Source organism: Folsomia candida, unplaced genomic scaffold (assembly GCF_002217175.1).
Source record: "Folsomia candida strain VU population unplaced genomic scaffold, ASM221717v1 Fcan01_Sc001, whole genome shotgun sequence".
Taxonomy (NCBI): domain Eukaryota; kingdom Metazoa; phylum Arthropoda; class Collembola; order Entomobryomorpha; family Isotomidae; genus Folsomia; species Folsomia candida.
In genome coordinates this window covers 4693574-4716221 of record NW_019091193.1, presented here as the reverse complement: position 1 = coordinate 4716221, position 22648 = coordinate 4693574, and the positions used below count along the sequence as shown (strand labels likewise).

Genomic DNA, 22648 nt, shown 5'->3' with positions numbered 1-22648 from the left:
TTGAAGAGACAAACTGAGACAAGCGAGTTTCAGATTTTTACTGCATCAAAATATCGAATATTGTTTTAAATTAATTGTTAGGTCTAAAAAGCTTTTTTGAAATTTTTTGTAAATTTTTTGCGACCAAATTTTACCGTACACACTTTTTTAGAGGATGGACCAAGAAGGATTATAGGTTTGCATGTACATTACATAAATATGATCCTATACATATGTATGTAGCAAAAGTGTACATATGTACATGCATTAAGCAAAAATATGTACACATTCATATGTACATATTATTTGGAAGTACGCATACATATTGCTTATACCTATCTATGTACATACATACTCGTATGTACACCCAAATGTACCAGTTATAGGTTTGTACAGTGTCGGACAGATGTCTACGTCCACATAGTCGCGTCAATTTCATTTTCAAATTGTCACTGAACTACTGAACCAATTTTCATCATTGATATATCAAATTCTCACAAATTTAACGTAATTTCATAGCACATTATTAGTTTTCCGCTAAAAAATTTATTTTAGGCCAGAGATGTATTTTAATTCAAAATGAAAACAATTGGATGGACAAAAGTCAACGTCCAGTCAGAGAAAACATACAAAAAAACTGTAATTTATAAGGAATGTTATAACAATTAATTTTTAATATTTGGTTGGGCCTCCGTTCGCTTTAAGGACGGCTTCAAGGCGTCGAGTCATTGAGTTTACCAAATTCTTGGTCACATCTTCAGAAATGGTTTCCCAAACTTCACGAATTCTGGATTTAAGGCCCGGAATTCCTGAAAAAGATTGTTTTCTTATTTCTCTTTCAATGTGGTCGCACAGATGCTCAATGGGATTCAAGTCTGGAGATTGGGGAGGCCATTCTAGCTTCGGAATTTTTTTTTCTTGAAGTATTCCATGGTGGACTTGGCAGAGTGTTTCGGATCGTTGTCTTGTTGGAAGGCAAATCGTCGTCCAAGTCCAAGTTTTCGAACAGATTCCTGGATATTACGGTCAAGTATTCCCTGGTACTTGTATTGGTCCATAATTCCGTCAATAAATTCCATTTTTCCTGCCCCACTTGAAGCCATGCATCCCCACACCATTACCGACCCGCCGCCGTGCTTAACTGTGGGGTTGAGATTTTTTGGATTCAAAGCTTCTTTTGGATATCTCCACACTCTACGACGCCCATCTGACCCAAAGACATTGAACTTTGACTCGTCAGTCCATAAAATATGTCCCAGAATGTTTGTGGCTTGGAAATGTGGTCTCTGGCAAACTTCACTCGTTTGGTTGCATTCCTCGGTACAATAAGAGGCTTCCGGACTGCTCTGTGGGATTTCAAATTTCCCTTGTTCAGTGTTCTTTGGATGGTCCTAGGACTAACTTGTTTGTCGAACATCTCCTTGATCTCGGTAGATAGCTTTGGAGCACTAAGTGAGGGTGTAACGTTGACTTTGTTGAGCACGTGGCGTACTTCTCGGTGAGCCAAAATGGGTTTTCGACCACTTCTGACCTTGTTTTGGACTGAACCATTAGCTTTAAAGTTCTTAATGATTGTCTGGATGGTTGTCCTTGCTAATTTATACTTGGTCCATATTTGTCTCTGCGACAGCCCCCTTTTTGTCCACCCTTCCAGTCCTGAATGACAAGATCTCGAATAGCGATAGGAATTTCCTTGCGTGTCGACGCCATCATATTTTTCTGGAAGAAAATTATTTAAAAATTAATGCGGCATATGTTATTGATAGATTTATTAAGTTACCTGATTTTATAAATTGGAGAGATTTTTGTTGTTGACAATTAAAGTGAAGTGGACGTAGACTTTTGTCCGCTCAAATTTCATCCTCTCTCGCTCTGCACTATGATTCTCAGTTTTCCCAGAATTTTCAGAAATAACTCATATGTTTTATGAAATTACGTTAAATTTGTGAGAATTTGATATATCAATGATGAAAATTGGTTCAGTAGTTCAGTGACAATTTGAAAATGAAATTGACGCGACTATGTGGACGTAGACATCTGTCCGACACTGTACATATACATATGCATAAAGTGCAAGTAACGCCAAACAAAATTTCGTATGGATTAAAATTTCTGCCCAAATGTATCAGTTATAGAATTGTGTGCATAAAGCACGATATTCGTCAAACAAAACTCCGCATGTCATTAACAATTCTGCTCGTCCGTGCATAAATGATACTTTTTTATTATCATAGGTACACATAACGTCAAACTTATCCGTAAATACGTTAATACAAACATGTTTCCATACTGTTACGTAAGACTTTAAACGTTTTCAATTCAGACAAATCAATATTGCATACATATGCATACGTATTTAAGTATTCTGTAGTGCAATGCACATTAGACTCTCATTATCAAGTGCATGGTTAAATTTTACATTACATAATACGTATGTATTCATCTGTTACTACTGGACAGGGAGACTTCAACAGCCGGTGATTGCATATAAAAACAGACAACTTTGCTCATCATTCATCAGAAAAGTGCAATAATACACTAGCAGCACGACCACAAAATAAATTCCTTGCAAGTCATTGTAATTATACAGATATTGATTTCTTTCAAAAGGTGAAGGTAGTCCTAAAATCCGGCATTCAGATAAATACATAGATAAATTGGAAAAGTACATCAAATTTTAAAAACATGAGTATCAAATAATCTTAATTTTTACCGGCGATTAAATAACTAAGCAATTATATTCTGAAATTTTTTAGTTATATTTACGAAAATGAGCCTGGACGATAAAGACGAAGGTCAACCAGACGTTGGCAATCTTTCTTCTCCGGAGGATGTGATAACAACCGACCTTATCCAAAAGATACTCCACGGTCACGATCCAGACGCCAAACTCGTCTCATACTCTGCCAAGTTGGGCACCAAGACGGGTGACAATTTCATGTCAATTATTTACAGTGCTGACATCCTCTTTACAAACTCTTCCTCATCCGAGGAGAAACTTGAGGTCATGATTAAAACCATGCCGAAGAATGAGTTCCGAGTCGAAGAGCTCAATAAAGTCGCCGCCTTTACCAAAGAGGTCAACATGTACGCCCATGTCCTCCCAGAAATGGTACGCTTCCAGAAGGAGCAAAAAATCGAGGATGTCGAAATAATGGCGGATTGGCCGGCATGCTTAGCGTCATTTTCTAACGGAGGAATCGATGATTTCGTAGCAATGGGAAACTTACGGGGAAAAGGGTATGCAAATATAAATCTGTGAAAATGTAGGATGGATTTATATGCAAATTTTTATTAATCATTTGCCAATAGATACAAAATGGCGGATCGAATCAAAGGTCTCGACCACCCACAAATCCTCCTCGTCCTCTCCACCCTGGCTAAATTCCATGCCATCTCTTTCGCCCAATTTGGTGGGGATGGTGCCAAAATAATGTCCACTTATCCATTCCTCGAAGAAAAAATGTTTCCCGATCCGGCCGAGTTGGAGCACTCGCTGAAAGATTACTTCAAATCGTTACTGCGTTGCGAAGTAAAAGTTCTGCGAGACTCTGGACACGAGAAAGAAGCTGAAATTTTGGCACTATTTTGCAGGGATGATATCGATGTTACCTTATTAAGCGAAATCAGCACCATTGTCACCAGTAGGAAAAACGCCGTCATAAATCATGGAGATTGCTGGACGAATAATATCCTGTTTTTACATGACGGTGAGAAACTCGTCGACCTAAAGTTGCTCGACTTTCAGGAAGCGAGATGTGCACCGAGGTCGGCAGAAGTGTCCTATTTCCTACATGCTTGCGTCCCCAGTAAAGAATTGGATGTGCATAAGGAAGAGGAATACCTCAAGTGGTATGATGACCACTTTATCCAATTTCTTGGAAAGTTGGGCGTAAATAGGAGTGGGAATGATGGATTGGATTTCAAAGATTTTATGGAAGAGTACAAAAACTGCAAATTTTACGGAGTTATACTCGGCTTGTTAATGGCACCGATGATGTGCACGGAAAGTGAAGATCTTCAAGATTTGGAGGGTGAGCAATATATTTAAAATATGGAAATGTACATACTTTTTCGGGTAAATATATGTAACTAAACAACATGCTTTTTTAGACATGGAGGGCTTTGGGGAGGATGCCGCAACTAGAATGTTTGAAGCAAGAACTAAGGCAAGCAAAGATAGTCAGTTAATATCTACCAATAAAATTTGCAATCTTGCCGTTAATCATTTACCTCACTGTCCACAAGTGATTAGAAAAATGAGTGAAATTAAAAAAGTTTGACGTTTTAAAAAATAAGGAATAAATTTATTTGCGAAAATTTTTATCCAGTTCTTTAAAAAAAAGTTCTTTATTGTCCAAACCGGATTTTTTGCACAATACAGATTACATACTTAAACATTGCTTTATTGTCTAATTTCTAATCCTAAGTCATACGTAAATAAATGTGTAAGCTCTTAGAAAGATGAAAGTTAGGTAAATATTTATCCCACTTCTTCATAAAAACGTAAGCGTACATTGCATGCATACGTCATAAATATATACTAACTTAACTTTGTATAACTAGATATGATTGTCAATTACCTAAAATTAAATATCTACATTTCAACTTCTGAACATGTCAATTTTACAACTTTTCCAAGTTTTCTAATATTTACACAAATTTTCTAAACATTAGATTTATGGTGGATCCAAAATATGTGGTATGTCATTTCATACAAAATATAAAACTACACAAATTTTAAGCAAAATAACATGATCTTTGCGAGTAAAAGTAAACACATTTTTGTATGCGCTACCATTTAGTAAGAAATTATTCATAGAATTATTGAGGTAGACGCAACCATTTTTTTCTAAAAACTAAAAATTTTGAGAAACTCAACTAGATATCTTAGCTATGTATTTCTAGTAATTCTACTTTTATCCTAAAAATAATTTTTGCAACGTTCCCGTAAATCTTTCGTCATAACCTCAAATAAATGTAAATGTATAATCCAGTTCCATTAATCGATCACCATTATATTGTTGCAACTCTTTTCATGCCGTTGACGTGTGAACTTGAGTGCAAATCTTTTTCCACATTTGGCACAGGGAAATTCTTGATTAGCAAGCGACGACCATCCAATTATCGGGCCCTGTTTCACCTTATGCGTGGCCTCGTGTCTATCAAAAAACAGGACAAGTCTCTTAAGATAAATCTCACATTTTCTCCATAATTATAATAAAACCATCATCCCCTCACCTTTCCAACTCTGTCTCGCTGCACTGATAAAACAGCTTTTTGCACCCAGAGAACCCACACGATTTAAACTTCAGCCCAAGTTTGGTTATCTTTTCATTTTCCGGTGACACATTGCACACCGTGACTTCGTGAATCGCACAAATTCTTCGTGTCGCCAAGACCTTGTTGCAGATCGAGCAAGCAAATCCGTCATTGTCGTGCTTCATCCGTTTGTGATCCTCCAAACTGCGGCGATCGTAGAAATCTTTATTGCATTTCCGACACACAAAAGTTTCGTCGGGTTTCGCATGCCCTGTTTGCACGTGTATTTCCAAGTTGGCTTGCGACTGGAAATATTTCTTGCATATTTCACATCGGAATGAAGTTATCTTATTGGCAGGGTTTTGAATTGGGGCGACATCCAGAGATCTGATAAGAGATGATTTTTAATTTGACTTGGAAACTTTAAAAACTAATTACTTAATAACAAAGATAAATTTACTTTTGTTTTGGAGACATGACCACTGTCGAAATTGATGCTCGTTGTCTTATTGGCGGAGCTGCTGGTGGTGAGCACGGTGACTGTTCCACCAATCCAAAGTCAAGGCCGGTATGCAGAGGTGAAAATCCTATTTGAATTGGTCCTTGATTATTGACATTAAACTGAGAAAATGAAATCTTCGGGACATGAAATGACACTCGAAAATTATTATCGGTTCGATAAGGTTCTGGTATTTTTATGATTTGGCTGTTCACTTCATCTTTCCGACCAGTCTCAGTTAAGAATGAATTGTTCCTGGAAGTAGTTTTTTCTGTGCTTTTTTGTACCGTAGTCAATGTGAAGCCGTCCACTCTTGTGTGTGACAAATCCTTAAATCTGTAAAAAAAAAGATCATTTCATTTCGTCAAGAATTCCAGCAACTTAATTTTTAAATTAGTAAACAAATTTAATTATTTAATTACGGGTTCAAAAGAAATTCGCCCTTCTTCGGAATTTCATACTTAATTTTTTCCAACGTTGATGACAACGACGATCCTCTCACTGGGACATCGTTTTGCAAAATATCGGAGGAGTAGATGCCATCAGACATTTGCAGTGGCAGTAATTCTTCAAGTATTTCGTCAGATTGACAATCCTCCATTTTAATTGTAATATCATCTCGAGTTGACGAATTATCAACAGAGATTGACCTACTCGAGGGTTGAGGGGAAAAGGAAAACGTCATCTCATTCCCATTATTGGATCCTATTTGAGTCTCCTCTTTCACGACATTTTGCATCGTTTTTCGACCCGATTTTACTACTGGGGGAATGAATGAAGCAGTTTCCTTAACAGGACCTTTCCCCCTTGGACTGCCCCGAGTTCTGGCTTTTGTTGTCTCCTCCTCAGACTTTTTTGTCCTCTGGTGTCTATGAAAGAAGCAGGGTTTGGTTTTCAAAAAATTATTACAAATTTAAACCTCCCCAAGTAGTTTGAAAAAAAACCTTATATTTTCGAAAATTGGAAAATATGTAGCTTTACTATTGACCCCAATAGCTTTATTTCCTGTTGGTGAAGGGTCTGGCAACGTGGAGATTCTCGACACATTACTTGTTTTGGGGCCTTTCACTTCCGTCTCCTTATGACCTTGGACTTCCTGTCGTACCGAATTTTCGACACGATTTGAATGAGGAGTATTTCTGGGGTTTAAACCAGACTCTGAAACCGTTTGAAGTGGATTATCCTGCTGCTTTGCACCACTCTTTCGTCTGACATGCCTAACGAACAGATCGTCCTCATTATCATAATCGTCCTCTTCGAATTTGTGTTTACGTTTATTATTTCCGCCACGATTTCGAGAATCAGTCGGGGTGCCATTCAGTATTTTGTGGTGCGATCTATCACACAAGAATTAGTCGAAGTCATTTAAATTGTAGTTAAAATTGAATAAAGTAAAGAAAAACTACGATTTATTTGGAGTGATGGTCTTCCTTTGAGGCTCGATTTTTTCTGAACCCGGCGACCTTATCAGTAATTTATGCGTCAAGGTGATCTCCTCATCAGAATCAAAGCTGTCTCTCGATTCGAGATCACGTGGTTTACGGATTTTCACCCGAGGAGGAGGAGACCTGACCGTGGATGGATGAGATTTCGGCGGAGCTATTAATTCCACCTTATCCCCAGTGCGAGAAGTGTTAAGTTCTGCTGTCTGGATAATCTTCTTGTTCCGACCTTAAATTAAAAACCAACAGTTCAACTTTATTTAATCATTTTTTCTCATAATTATGGGAAAGCTAAGCTTTGTTTTTAAATACATACATACATGCATTTAATATTAGTCAGGGTTTTATACACTTTAGTAGTTTTTAATTAAAGCATTTATCCAACTTGGCGACATATTTTTCGGCCGTCAGGTTTTAATCAAGTTAAATGATGTGGATTTTGACAATTTTGTATTGAAATTTAATAATTTGAAAAACTTACAATTCGTAAATTTGAAAAGATTTGCATGCATGAATATGTATGTACATACGTATGTAGTATGTATGATGTATGCATACATCATACAAACTACATACATACATAATATGTACGTACATGTTTACTGATATTACGCTAGTTCTGTACGAAATGTCGAATTAATTAAATATTGATAACTTAATTAACTTACGGTTCGTTTCATCCATCAGCTTCAGTGACCTCTTTAACATTTGGGTTATTTGTCCATTAATTGATTTAATGACCTTGTCCATTTCCCAGACTTGTTTAACCAGTATGGCCACACAATTTGAACAAGGGACCATTTCCTTCCTCACGTCACAGGTAGGATCTTCTTTGCGTAGTTTGACCTTAAAGAGGTCCACCTGCTTGGCCAGGTCAGGTTCATCTTCTACCTCAAACTGACCCTTTTTTACTTTACCACCACAGATGAAGCATGACCCCGGGTCGTAGGTCACAGCGGCGCTGGACTCCTTTTCAGTCTGAAGAGCGACCAGAGCGGCTTCCACGGCGGCGTCGCGTGTTATCCTGACCACCGGCGCGATGTCGAGAGAGGGAAGTGAATCCAATGCGCGGGACGACGCCATGAGTTTAGATAACTAATTTTTAACTGCTAATTACTTAATTTGTGGTTGATTTTCGCTTGAAAATTAAGTCTTATTAAAACCGCCACTATTATCTATTCGGTCACTTATGCATGCACTATTTATTTACTAATCTTAAATGCACTTTACTAATTTCTTCTCACACAGGTTTAATATGGTTCAAATCAATGTGTATTAAATAGTTTGCATCACTTTTGAATGTCAGATTAATTATTTTCTTTGAGTTCAAGGGTCTGGAAAGAAAACGTGCACCTGATTCAAATACCCACGACTTATGTAAGTGTACCCAGTAAAGGGAAACTATGTACATACATGCATCACCTTTCACTTCTTTAAGTCTCAACTTTATGCATGCGGCTTGCACGTTGTGTTTTAAAAACTTGTAATATTTATTCTGTTTTAGAGAAAATGTGATATTTATGTGTGTAGCTTAAGTTATTTAAGTATTAACAACAGATCACAGATTGGAAAGAGTAGTGGTTACGCAGATACATATGCACATTTCTATGTACAGATGGTATAGTTGGCCTGGCCAACATGTTAACTCCGGAAAGTGGTTATATTATAATATAGTATTATAACTATATGTACATAACCTTGAGTTAAAACCAGATACATATACACATATTTCGATAAATTCATACATACATACACGCTTTGCTTTCTGAGGAAACGTGCATGCATTTTTATACAATTATTTTTGTCGATTTTATATGCATATTTAGCATGTTCGTATTTTCGTATACATGTGCCGGAATGCATAATATGTACATTGTACAAATGCAACAATTTTGAAGGGATAAATTATCTGCAAGTGATAAATGTATGCACATACGAACATAGACAAATATGTATATAGGGGATGAATGAAATGAATAACTAGGGAGAATTATACATAGTATAAACGAACCCCACCGCACAAACTCCCTCCGAAGGTCACATGGAATCCCGCAATACTGGACACTTTCACTTCATCTCTCCCAGAAATTGACTCATCCCATGATAGCTATCACAATTTTCAAAAAGCGATCTCACAGGCCTTGCGAGATGCAAATCTGATAAATCAACGCAAACTACCCCAAGCAGCACTAAATCGAGACCAACAAATCCCCCCTGGTTTTGCGAGATGTGTTCCTCCCTCAAACAAAGGACAAAGTCCTTACTGAAATCATTACGCAAAGCTCCCTCCAGTGACTTTGAACAAGCAAAAGATAAGTACGTTCAGAGTCGACAAGAATACTCGCTACAACTCAAAGCCTCGAAACAAAAATACAAAAATGACATAATCAAAGCAATGCTAAACCACAGAAATACTACTGATTTCTGGGCTACAGTAAATATAATGAGAACTCGTGAATTCACACAGAATAAAATTCCTCCAGAATCATGGACCTGCCACTACGAAACACTCTTCGCGTCAAAAACGACCACCCCCTCTCTACCGATCTCCAAATCTGAAAATGCGCAACTTGATTACCCCATCACACTCAATGAAGTCATGCATGTACTTCACAAATTGAAAACCAAAAAAGCTCCAGGACACGATGGCATTCCAAATGAAGTTTGGAAATCCCTTCCCCTCCCTTACATACAACAAATGCAACGTATCTTCAACAACATTCTCGATAATGGCACCGTTCCTGAGGAATGGACAACAATCCTCCTCCAACCAATTTACAAAAAAGGAGACCCCCTTCTACCCCAAAACTACCGACCTATTGCACTTGCTCCTACAATACTAAAAGTTTTCTCTACAATCATCTCCAAACGAGTCCATGATTGGGCTGTTACCAACAACAAAATTTCCAAATTCCAAGCAGGATGCAAAAAAGGGATGGGGACCCAAGAACATCTTTTTACCCTACTCACCCTCATCCAATCAAGACTAAGATTACCAAAAGGGCGTTTGTACGTAACTTTTGTAGACTTAAAATCTGCATATGACTCGCCAGGCCATGCTGATTTATGGGACGTCCTCTCGAATGCTGGAATGGGATCAAAAATCATCAACGTACTTATATCATTGTATTCTCGAGCAAATGGACAAGTGAAGCTTCCTTCCGGCCTCTCGGACAAATTCAAGATTCGAAAAGGGGTGTTACAGGGTGAACCACAATCTGGACTTAATTTCAATATATTTATCAATGACCTAGTAAAAGAGTTAGATGAAAAAGGTCCACCCCCAATACAAGTGGGAGATGCCAAGCTTCACCTCCTCCTCTTCGTTGACGTTATCGCTCTACTTGGGGACACACCATCACAAATTCAGCAAAAGATCAACATTGCAGCCAGATTTTTCCACCGCAGATCGCTGCAAGTCAATGTAGATAAAACCAAGGTCGTTATCTTCGCGAAGAAAAAATCTACAAAACTATTAGCTCGCAGCCATTTTCACTGGGAAAACCAATCACTTGAAATTGCCCCCTCCTACAAGTATCTAGGAGTAACATTTTCCGCAAATGGTACATTCACCACCCATACATTAGAATCACGAGCCAAAATAGCTACGGCAGCAACCAAAGTCTGGGATATATGCAGAAAAAGCCGGGTCCCACCCATTGATACTCACTTAAAATTATTCAACTCACTTGTTAAATCCACACTCCTTTATGCTTCACCAATATGGGGGTGGGGTCAAGAAGAAACAGCGGAAAAAGCCCAGTCATCTTTCGTCCGGAAACTCTTACGACTACCCCCAACAACCCCAGCATACTTCTGCAGATTAGAATCTGGAGTTACCAAAATCCAACTACAAATTTTTAAAGCCACTCTCGACTTTTGGATCAAGACTGTCAAAAACTCCACCTCTCTCACTTTCTCATGTTTAAAAGAACAGTTCAAATGGTACGAGTATAGAGACACTAATAGCACAATATATTCCTCCAAATATTGCTGGGCAGCCAAGATTGTAGAAACTATAATCAAGTTAAGCGATCTTTCCTACCAGTCTCTCCTCTCTCATGACGAATTATCACCCCTTCGAAATGTTATGATTGCCAAATATGCAGATATACTTCACCAGCAGGACTTAGATAGATGCCGACTCTCAAATTTTATCCCTCTGTATCAATACCTCCGACCTGACGAGAACAGACCGTCATACCTTAACCAAAACCTTTCACTCCCTATTGTCCAACTATACGCACAACTCAGACTTAACCGTTTCAGCGTTAAACTTGGGCCCCACTACATCAAGCTTGAAACAAGATGTCCACTTTGCACGTCTCACGCCTCCAACAATGTACAACATACCCCTGGTCAGGAAATTTTCAAAAATACTCAAAAAATTTAAAAAAATTGAGTTTGCTATTGGATATGATAAAGCAACTATCTAAGATCACAAAAACGCTTAAATTATGAAAATCCGATCAAAATTGGATTTTTGGTGATTTTTTGAATGAACGAAAACGGAATTTTTCGTGTTTTTCGCACCTTTGAGTGGGTGTGGCGGGCGCAAATGGGGCCATGGAATGAAATCCTTCTTCACTTTTGCTAGACTCACCTAGGGCTACAACATATTCAAAGGGCATCAAGATCTGTGATTTTGTCGGTGAAGGGTTGTCCTCCTAAGTATCATACTTAAAGTATGTAAGGGTTCAATGAATATTACAACATATGTAAGGTTTGGAATGAAAGTATTCATGTCTAAATGAATTCAAAGAGAAATAGCCTAGGAACAGCATGCATAAATATGTAAATACCATTTATAAATGATAAGAATAAAATACGATGTCAAATACTTGGAAATTTTTCAACGATTTCAAACTTGCCTTCTTCTAATGCGTATAAGATGGTACAAACTAAATGTATGAGAATATTATGAGTTTTAGCTAAACCTAATCTAAACAAATTCGCGTTTTCTTATGGATCTGGATACCAAGTTCACGCAGACGGAAAAGAAAGTCAAATAAAATTAATCAGAACAGTAAAAAAAACACCAATACAAGAGTCTAATGAAGAAGCGGAATCTCAATCTGCCTCATTTATTGATGTCAGTTTCTTCAACATTGCAATTTGCAACATACGTAGGTGTTTTATTATTAATTTTCAAAAGGTATGTTCCGCACTGTTTCTGACCAAAATTGTGATGAAATAACAAACTTCAAATACATTTAGGAGGCTGTGATTTTTTTCAGCTCTGTGGGTTAACATAAACACTAGCAATAAATCGGCAAACTTTACCTCGACGGAAAAAATGCTAGATTTGCAAATTAAATATCGTAGTGTGATTTAATTTTTAATGCTGGATCGGCAATACGTGTCGCAGATTTATGGTTGAATCCTTAAAATTTACGATGAAGACTGCCCAACACAAAACACAAATTCAATTGGGTCAATAATTTTAAATGATGGCGAAACGAGGTCTCGGACAAAAAGTCGCCAGGACGCTCAAAATCCGTTTCTTCCACAGAAAGGCTCCGGAAACTAGAGGAACAAATAATGAGAGATCCGCGATTGAAACTGTCCTATTTAGCAGATGAGATGGGTGTTTCAAAACCAGCAATTTGTTCCATGTTAACTGAAGACTTAGGTATGAAAATGGTTTCCGCCCGTTGGGTACCAAAATTGCTTTCAGCATCTCAAAAACAGGATCGAGTCGACTTTTGCAATGCCAATTTTAACCTATTAAATGAAGACTTGAACCTGCTCAATATTTTATTAGTTGCATATGGTACTTGGGTTTACTATTATGACCCGGTGACCAAATAATAATTCCCTCAATGGAAGCACGAGGGGTTGCCACCGCCCGTGAATTGAAAAGTGCAAAAATCTGACAAAAAAATGATGATGACCACTTTCAAGGATACCAAAGGTCCCCTCCTTATAAAATTTATTGCTGTAAATACTACAATAAATGGGGCCGTGTACGCAGGAACCCCGAAGGAGCTGCGTCCTCCGGTTGAAAAGAAACGTGGGGTCAAAATAAAGAGTTGGCCTTTTTTTAGACGACAACGCGCCACCTCATACCTGGCTTTTTGCGAGGGTTAGTGCAGACGAAAATCGCTTTACCTGCACAAACCACGCCCCGTGCAGTCCAGACTTGTCCCTTAGTGATTATTATTCGTTTCGAAACTTAAAGAAAAACATCAGGGGAAAACGGTTTTCGGATGATAATGAAATCAAATCGTAAATTTTGGCATATTTTCGAGGTAAATTTTAATGAGTTATTGCTAGTGTTAATGTTAACCTACAGAACTGAAAAAAATCACAGCATTCTAAAAGTATTTGAAGTTTGTTATTTCATCAAAAGTTTGGTCAGAAACAGTGTGGAACATACATTTTGAAAATTAATAATAAAACACCCACGTATGTACTATATATGTACATATATACACATGCACAATTTTAGACAAAGTCTCACAAATGGAATTAAGCACAAGCACACTCATGTAAAATCCCATAAAACTACAATATCCAATATATGTAATTAAAAATAATTTGCTCATAATATTTGCAATTTATGTGCAATGTCAATATGCATTTTATTATACCATAGATCATATTTAAACGTTGTATCTGAAATTTCGATTTACAAGCAGGCCAATCCACTAATGGTAAAAGAAATTAATTTGTTAGAGAGTTAGATAGTGAGAAATTTTAAATAATTCAGACAGTGATAAATTTGCATTTTTGATTTCTAGTAGTAAAACGTCGGTTCCCATTGGTTTAGGCAATTATGAAGACTGTTTGGTTCGATGGGATTGTAGCATTGATTGGTGGTGCCCAAGTAGTGCCATTGACGGGTGGTGCCCAAGTTGTACCATTGACAGGTGGTGCCCAGGTAGTGCCATTGATTGGTGGTGCCCAAGTTGTACCATTGACAGGTGGTGCCCAAGTAGTGCCATTAATTGGTGGTGCCCAGGTAGTGCCATTCACAGGAGGTGCCCAGGTAGTGCCATTGATGGGTGGTGCCCAGGTAGTACCATTAACAGGTGGTGCCCAAGTTGTGCCATTGCTTTGTGGTGCCCAGGTAGTGCCATTGATTGGTGGTGCCCAAGTAGTGCCATTAATTGGTGGTGCCCAGGTAGTGCCATTCACAGGAGGTGCCCAGGTAGTGCCATTCATGGGTGGTGCCCAGGTAGTACCATTAACAGGTGGTGCCCAAGTAGTGCCATTGCTTGGTGGTGCCCAGGTAGTGCCATTGACGGGTGGTGCCCAGGTAGTACCATTAACAGGTAGTGCCCAAGTAGTGCCATTGCTTGGTGGTGCCCAGGTAGTGCCATTGACGGGTGGTGCCCAGGTAGTGCCATTGATGGGTGGTGCCCAGGTAGTACCATTGACAGGTGGTGCCCAAGTAGTGGCATTAATTGGTGGTGCCCAAGTTGTACCATTGACAGGTGGTGCCCAAGTAGTGCCATTAATTGGTGGTGCCCAGGTAGTGCCATTCACAGGAGGTGCCCAGGTAGTGCCATTGATGGGTGGTGCCCAGGTAGTGGCATTAATTGGTGGTGCCCAAGTTGTACCATTGACAGGTGGTGCCCAAGTCGTGCCATTAATTGGTGGTGCCCAGGTAGTACCATTAACAGGTGGTGCCCAGGTAGTGCCATTGATGGGTGGTGCCCAAGTAGTGGCATTAATTGGTGGTGCCCAAGTTGTACCATTGACAGGTGGTGCCCAAGTAGTGCCATTAATTGGTGGTGCCCAAGTTGTACCATTGACAGGTGGTGCCCAAGTAGTGCCATTTACAGGTGGTGCCCAGGTAGTGCCATTCACTGGTGGTGCCCAAGTAGTGCCATTCACTGGTGGTGCCCAGGTAGTGCCATTCACTGGTGGTGCCCAGGTAGTGCCATTCACGGGTGGTGCCCAGGTAGTGCCATTGATGGGTGGTGCCCAAGTAGTGGCATTAATTGGTGGTGCCCAAGTTGTACCATTGACAGGTGGTGCCCAGGTAGTGCCATTCACAGGTGGTGCCCAGGTAGTGCCATTCACAGGTGGTGCCCAGGTAGTGCCATTCACAGGTGGTGCCCAGGTAGTGCCATTGATGGGTGGCAAGTCAGTTGTTTGATTTAGAAAGGCTACATTAATTATTTAAAACATTAATTGTTTTGATAAGCATTAAATTTTAGCATTTTCAACATATCCAATTTAAAATCCATTTTCCATTTCTTAAACCTACCCGCATTCCCACAAGCAAACCCTACTGCCAAAATTGTAAAGATTATCCCTTGCATTGTGAATCTTTTTATCGGAAATTTTAATTTTTGTTTGTAAAGTAAAATCTCCAGTTGGATTGCTGGTCTTCCAGAAAGTGAATTTACAACCAACTTGGCTCTCTTAATATAGGGGTAGCTTATCAAAAATGATCTTATCGCAGTTAAACTTCCCAGACATGCGCTTCTCATGTGGAGATGTACATACATATGTATCATTGTCGTATAAATTTGACGTCACTAAAAAATCGCAAGTCTTTGTCCACCTCCATAATTACTTCCAAGTCAAGTGTTTAAAAACATAATCGATTGTGAATTAGATATTAATTGGTTTCGAGAGGTGAAGTCATCTGCCAGAATAAAATATTATTTTACTCTGGAATTTCATACGTATTGAATTTTACGCACCAGCATTTTATCCAATTTAGTCATCTCGTGTGTACATAATTATATGCAAAAATGGGATACATATGTAAAACAAGTCTTGAGTAAATCACAGATTAATTGATTCTCTTCATACATGTGTATATACATAAATAAGATGAGGTGTAAATCAGAGCCCACTTGAAACGCCGGTGCTCACAAATCTGCCCTGGGATAACCTCACTCAAATTAGTGTAGTATATTGCATAACATTACATATGTCACTTTAAAATCGTTGCACGTCAATGCACTCAAATGACGCAGAAGATCACACAGTTAATTTTACTCACTGACGCTGATTTCAAGAAAAAACAACAACCTGATTCACCCAGCAATTATTTGCTAATTGAAAATTCGTGTTGTAAATTATGTTCCAGATCAATGAATTAATTTCATCTGTCAAAATTAGGATTAATCCTCAATCGCATGTGACATCGAACGGGTCGCTCTCAAAGAAGGTCGCCATTTTGAAAATCATTTTTATATTCTTTCCAGCATGATCAAATTACTAGCTTGTAATTTTAATTGCATTAATTTATTAAATTTGATTTTTAATTATTTATAATCCATCGTCTAAACAAAGTTGTTAAGGTACGTTTCCGATGAGTTACGTTTCAAATGATCAATCTAGCAAAAGTAGAATCGAATTGGTTTCTTAATCATTCGCTTTTGATCTTCATGTTACCGGTTTCAAATGCGAATACCGTATGTTTTCTTGAAAATTTGCTACTAATATTAAAAAATGATTATTAATCCGACACTTGTGATTTCAAAATTTAATCCTTCATCCTTAATTAATTTGTAGCTTAGTATCTAGTTGAATTTGTAGTTGCCATCAATTAAATTGATAGCTGGTAAGTAGTTGCTAATTGGTTGTTATTTGATTAATTTAAGTCAAAATATTTCAGTAGGTCCTGCAAATCTAACAAAAAGTAAGTATTATCTTTTAATTTGCACACAGTATTGAATTCTAATTGTTCGTTCAATTGGTAGCTCAAAAATTTCCGTTTTTGACGGAACATGTTTGAGTCACTAATGACTAAATAGAGAAATAATCATAATAAATTATAGATTATGAATGAACATATTTAAAAAATATAAATATGTTCATGACCAGAATTAAAAGTCCCAAAGTCCTAGTTATCTGAAAATAAAGTTTGACATTACATCTTTAACGTGATTTATGGTTAAAAAATAGTAGCAAATGCTGTAAATATTTATGATCGTGTATTTTCACATATTTTCAATTCATTAGCCAGAAAAAAATATGCAAGACTACTCACATTTCGGTCATATACATATGACATATGCATACGTTTATAACGCTTTCTATTTGATGACCTTTTTTGTGCTGACGAAAAAACTGATCTATTTAGATGAAGTCCAATTTTTTTTCATATGAATGTTGCACAAAATCTTGTGACAATTTTTATCCAAGTTTTCAAAGTATTTAAATAGGTCTTAATTCGACCTTCAGCGAACGAGAGTAAGTATTGTTTTCCAAATTTTCTACAAAATTTACCTCATGTTTTATATCTCTCTTTTGATAAGTGAACAATGTGTATGTATTTTTAATTGCACATTTAACATTGAGGGGCTACATGAGATTTATTTATAATGCACGACAATGTAATCATATTTCGATGAATTCTCCTAATTATGTTATGTATACCAGAAAATCTTGTTTTTCAGACTAAATCCTAAGTGGTGCCCTTTTTTGTCCTCGTCGCGTGTCTCACTACTTTTACCATACAGTAATCTATAATGTATGTATGCTTGCATATTTATGTACGTGTACGCCTGCAAGTTTGTGTTCAAAATGTTATTATCTGCATTGTGAACTGGATAAGTACTTCCCACAATTTTACAAAAGAGTACCACGCAACATTCACAATGAAGATTTGTTCAAATTTGGGGTATGCAAATGGTACTGAATGAGTTTAAAATAAATGTGCTCTATTAACACGAATATCCGCTTTTTTAACACGACAAAAGATGGATCTTGCACAGTAATTTTTAAGCTTTTGACCTCACAACAATTCAACAAAATGGATAAAATTCCCCAAACTATTTTACTTTTCTCACTTTACTTTGTCGTAGGAGATTTCCCAATTTGCTATGGATTTGCTCCAGGTGGAAGCAAACTTCTAGTTGGAGTGGGTTTCATGAGTAAATAAAAATACATTATTAATATTGATACTAAGTTTAAGTAAATCGTTATTACCTAAATATGTCTGTTATGCATACATAATTCAAATTTTGTTAGGAAACCCGTACGCACAGCAAGGAGAGTTCACAGAAATCGACAACTACTTGCAGTCAAAACTGAAAATGGAGAACTTCACCAAACTTCTGCTGGCAGAAAATCCAGATAATTCATTAACACTGGAAGAATTGGATACTTTGGAAATTCCCAATTTTTCCAAAGTTACCATAAAGAACAATTTCGTCAACTTGGCTGTGTCATTTAAGTAAATCCATAAAAATTATATATGTAGCCAAAATTCGCCATAAATTCTGAATATGTTTTCCTAGGAAAACCACCCTTTCGAACTTTGGAACAAAAGTGGGCCCAAGTTGCATCCGTGTCAATTTAAAGGAAAGTAAAATTTCGGTGGGATTTTCCGCTTGGAATGTCATCCTGTCAGGTCAGTTTAACAACATTATCGGTTATTTTGTCCAAAATTTATACATTAATAATTTGTACTTGCATTATCAGGCGATTATACTGCAGAGGGATCCCTGTTGAATGGTAGCATGCCACTTAAATCCAACGGTAACTGGTCGACCCCGCTCGTGATGGCGTGCACATTCAATTCCAACTTCCATTATGTCAACCAGTCCTATATCATGCTTGACACGGATGCAGACGCTAATATAATCGACTTTCGGTGTGGTAAGAGATTCGAGAAATTTGCGAATTTCGGCATACAATATTCTAGTCAACCATGACATGCAAAATGGATAAATCTAAACAATGGATACTTCGTAAAAAAATTTCTAAGTCTTAATTTTTTACACCTAATTTCAGATAAAGCTGGTGATATGTATGGTATGTCTGGTAACGTCGGGTGTGATGCAATTAGAGGGACAAATTTTAACCCTTATTACACAAATGACGTCGGAAAACGGTTCGATCATTTAAATGAAGTTTATCCTGGATTTAAGATTCTAAATATTCGACCAACTTAATTTACAGAGGTTTTGATGGTCTATTTTCAAATATTGAGAAGACAAACAATGTGACTGGAGTGAAACGTTATGTGGAGAAGATGTTGCGACAAGAAATGCAACCCACGTACGCAGCAGGTGTAGCAGATCGTGATGGAGTCGTAAGGACAAAGTTTGTCCCGTTGTTTTACAAATATGTGACAAATTTAGTGAAGGTGGGGTGATGTTGTGATATCAGATTTCGGTTTGACAAGTTAATGTTTTTAAACAATTTATATATTTGATTTTTAGGAAAAATCAGTTTTTGAAATGATGAACTTTGACCCTGTGCGGCACTTTTTCTTTCCGAGACAAAATACCAGAGAGATGAGCCCAGGGGCTATGTCAACTATGGATAATTGAAAACAAGCATAATTCTTGTTGTTCTACCCATATTTATACCGCTGAGTATGCTATAATCTTTAATGGCGAAATTTTTCTCACAATTAAATAAATATTATTCAGGAACACTTTCCCCTGAAAAGTAAGGTTGGTGGATCTATTCAACTTATAAATAATTTTGTTAGATGAGAGAATATTATTCGGAAAATTATGTACTATAAAATTTATCTTAATTGAAATCTTCAAGATCCAATCATCAATTTGACAATTGTTCGATAGTAAGCAATCGAAATTCGGTGTTAAATTGTTTCCATTACTTAAAACTCCATTAAAATGTAGAATGTGGTTTGTTATGTAATGCATTTTCTTACTTTAACATTTTGTCGCAAAATAAGTATTTATGTCCCAATGTAGCTGCAATTTAAATACGAAGACGACGATTTATTTATTACAAACTCATGCTAGTATCTTTACTTGGATTATATACATATACATCGTAAATTGTGCCGCAAATTGGAATGATATTGTAAGTATAGTATGAGGAATACATACAAATTTGAATTACTTGCTAAGCCCCCAAATATTCCTCCGTTCGAGAATTCTCTTTACAAGGAGCAGGTTCCTGCAAATGCCAGCATCCGTCACAATCATTGTGGGAAGAGCAGCCGACATACTGCAAGTCCCACATGTTTCCCCGCGTCGTCCAGCACCACTGCTTGTGGTCGTCAGGTCGAATCCCGCACCACGCCCAGCACCGACCCTTGTGACACCCGTAGTCCTGACACCCGTACGCGTACTGCTAGTTGTCAATGCTCCCGTAATCCGCACGTCGTCTCGTCCGATTTCCTGGGGCTGTTTCCTCTTCCGCAAAATCGGGGCCGTCCTCCGTTGGGAACGACGCACTGTTTTTGGCCAAAATGGAGAAGACGACAACCCCCAACATAAGTTTTGCAGCAGTCAGCATCCTGGAAATTTTAAAAATTAAACTAAAGTAATTTAAAGTTTTGTAGTTTTAAAAGCTGAGAAGGAAATACGACCTTACATGTTTCTACTTTTTAATCCCGGTATTACAAAAAATGTAGATTTTTAAGATTGAATTGAGGAAGATTGCTTGAATGATGAATTTACAGTGTTACGGGAGCATTTAAATACCTGAGTGGACACCCAATCTTCGTAAGTAATTTCTTGGTAGAGTTTCTCTAAAAATAAAACGTGTGACGTGCTACATATTTATTTCTATCGGCTCTCATTCATATTCCTTCGTTACTTGTTGTTCCCATTCATCTTGATGCGTAAACATTTTGACATGCTATACACTTTGTAGATATGAGCAGAGGAGCAAACAGTCCAAAGCATTCACATACATGATGTATTTCTATACATATATAACTGGGGATTAATTAACTTAGGATTAGACCAAGTAATGTTGTACGCATTCACTCGTCCAATGATAAAGTGTCCAGATCGCCACTCTTTCGCTGGACAAGAAACAGAAATTGCACTGATGATGTTTGTTTTTTCAGCAATACGCAATGATCGTAACCTTATCCACATGCAGAAAATATGACAAACTAACAACACTCTTATTCATATTTACGATCCATGTATTTTGCTGTACTAAACTTGGTCCACATTTAATTAATGTAACATAGTTAGCCGCTGTGTTTAGAAGCTGTGTTGTCCTTTTCTTAATTTAATTACTTATTTATCTCATTCAAGCAGATTGTGTGACACGTTTTTATCTCACCACTGAAATAAAACGCATGTTTATCGCCAAACAACGAATCTACTTGGAATTTATGAATTATATTTTGATCCTCAAATTTCGGACTAGAACTTTAATTAATAAATGACGTCGGACGATAGGGGTATTTATTGCCATAAGAAGCCGCCAATGTTCATCAGATTTTTTCTACATTTCCCAAAAACCACTTCGACTGCAAACCCAACTTTTTATACAATCTACCACTAGTCTGCATTACGTTAAAAAAACATCAGGTTTGTAATTTTTTCAGTAATTGGCATATTTTTATAGTATTTGCTTCAAATCGAGTTTTATTTTTTTCAGGATGCTGAAAGCTACCATAATTTTTGTGGGGGTGGCGGTACTTTTGTGCATAATCCGAGACATTAATTCGCACCCAACGTTGGAGGTTCCTAACGCCGAGGGGGTCGTAGGAAACGAGGAACATGGAAACAGAACCAGGCGATCTCTAAGCTGCACGAATTACGGGTGTCACAAGAATTCCTGCTGGGCGTACTGCGGGACGAAACCGGAAGCTCATCGGGAGTGGTGTTGGACGACGAGGGGAATCACGTGGGATTTGCAGTACGTCGGATGCACTTCCGACGCCCAATGTGACGGATGCTGGAGTTGTGCAGGGGCGTGTTCTTTGTAAGAATGGGAGCCATAAATTGTGAACCTTTTAATCACTTAAATTTGTACTTGTAGATATGTATGTATAGAAAGTTAGCAACTAATCCAAGGAATAAATAATAATTTAATGTGTGCATCTATCCTAAAAATATATTATCAATCACCTCCCAAAACATGCATTTTTCTATTTTTTCTATCCACGTTCACTTGCTGGATGTGTATATGAAAGGTATAGTATGTCAGCAGACACTCCAATGTTAAATAAAAATGCTCGTGTGGCGAAACCTTACAAGATAGAAAGATAAGGTAAAAGAACTTTATGACCGTCTCCCAAATCTAGGTATAGGGCACGCATACCGTTTTTCGAAATTTTGAAACGTTTTTGAAATATGCACCAAAACGTTTTGTTTTACAAAATAACACTAAATACCACCGTAAATGATTTAGGCCAAAGATTAAAAAAAACCAGCGACAGGGTTATATCCACAGGTGGAATAGCTACAAATTTTAGTCGGAAATTTTTTTCATATCATGCCTCCTTTTGGCGCGAAAATTCAAAATGTCGATTTTCGGGTCGTGTCATTCTGACAAGGGTAGCATGAACAAGATTGACTTTTTGAAGATATTGCAACTAGATAATTATTCCTCAGAGCTATGTGGTATTTCCTCTCATAAACCATTTTTCGAAATGCAGCTTGTGTCTGGCGCTAAGTTCAAAGCTTTGAAAATTTTCGCAATTTCGGCTGCAAATTTCTTACCAATACTACAGCCAAGATGTTACATTCTAGCGACCGAAGCAAAGTGGCACCGTCTTTGGAATGGCCCACCTTAGATTTCTCCTATTTACAACTTATTCGAAATC

General features: G+C 37.6%; 4 protein-coding genes and 2 long non-coding RNA genes across 8 annotated transcripts; 3 read left to right on the top strand and 3 right to left on the bottom strand.

Annotated features, from left to right (window-relative positions):
* The first annotated feature begins 2418 nt into the window (after window positions 1–2418).
* LOC110856263 lies at window positions 2419–4305 on the top strand. Of its 3 annotated transcripts, none has more exons than XM_022104750.2 (4): window positions 2419–2589; window positions 2736–3219; window positions 3292–4013; window positions 4093–4305. In XM_022104750.2, exons 2-4 carry the CDS (start codon window positions 2750–2752, stop codon window positions 4260–4262), a joined length of 1362 nt encoding a protein of 453 aa, XP_021960442.1. In that variant the 5' UTR covers window positions 2419–2589; window positions 2736–2749; the 3' UTR covers window positions 4263–4305. The 3 variants fall into 3 exon arrangements, with proteins under 3 accessions (XP_021960442.1, XP_035702406.1, XP_021960434.1); XM_035846513.1 differs by having other exon boundaries at window positions 2419–2595; XM_022104742.2 differs by having other exon boundaries at window positions 2419–2644.
* A 5-nt stretch (window positions 4306–4310) lies between these two features.
* Window positions 4311–8751, bottom strand: LOC110856210. The gene is made up of 7 exons (XM_022104678.2): window positions 7851–8751; window positions 7147–7411; window positions 6685–7077; window positions 6163–6609; window positions 5702–6076; window positions 5221–5628; window positions 4311–5141 (listed from the first exon to the last, which is right to left on the bottom strand). The coding sequence occupies exons 1-7, from the start codon at window positions 8263–8265 to the stop codon at window positions 4982–4984; spliced, it is 2463 nt and encodes an 820-aa protein (XP_021960370.1). The 5' UTR covers window positions 8266–8751; the 3' UTR covers window positions 4311–4981.
* A 4983-nt stretch (window positions 8752–13734) lies between these two features.
* LOC110856244 (SH3 domain-containing protein C23A1.17) lies at window positions 13735–15522 on the bottom strand. Its single transcript, XM_022104719.2, has 2 exons — window positions 15401–15522; window positions 13735–15299 (listed from the first exon to the last, which is right to left on the bottom strand). The coding sequence occupies exons 1-2, from the start codon at window positions 15453–15455 to the stop codon at window positions 13951–13953; spliced, it is 1404 nt and encodes a 467-aa protein (XP_021960411.1). The 5' UTR covers window positions 15456–15522; the 3' UTR covers window positions 13735–13950.
* A 2305-nt stretch (window positions 15523–17827) lies between these two features.
* Window positions 17828–19762, top strand: LOC110856289. Its single transcript, XM_022104773.2, has 7 exons — window positions 17828–18026; window positions 18124–18328; window positions 18393–18505; window positions 18577–18753; window positions 18889–18988; window positions 19057–19243; window positions 19320–19762. Exons 1-7 carry the CDS (start codon window positions 17906–17908, stop codon window positions 19428–19430), a joined length of 1014 nt encoding a protein of 337 aa, XP_021960465.1. The 5' UTR covers window positions 17828–17905; the 3' UTR covers window positions 19431–19762.
* A 58-nt stretch (window positions 19763–19820) lies between these two features.
* LOC118433969 lies at window positions 19821–20636 on the bottom strand. The gene is made up of 2 exons (XR_004833697.1): window positions 20452–20636; window positions 19821–20374 (listed from the first exon to the last, which is right to left on the bottom strand). It is a non-coding gene; the product is annotated as an uncharacterized LOC118433969 (long non-coding RNA).
* Window positions 20637–21146: 510 nt separating this feature from the next.
* LOC118433971 lies at window positions 21147–21932 on the top strand. The gene is made up of 2 exons (XR_004833699.1): window positions 21147–21407; window positions 21478–21932. It is a non-coding gene; the product is annotated as an uncharacterized LOC118433971 (long non-coding RNA).
* The last annotated feature ends 716 nt before the right edge of the window (window positions 21933–22648 follow it).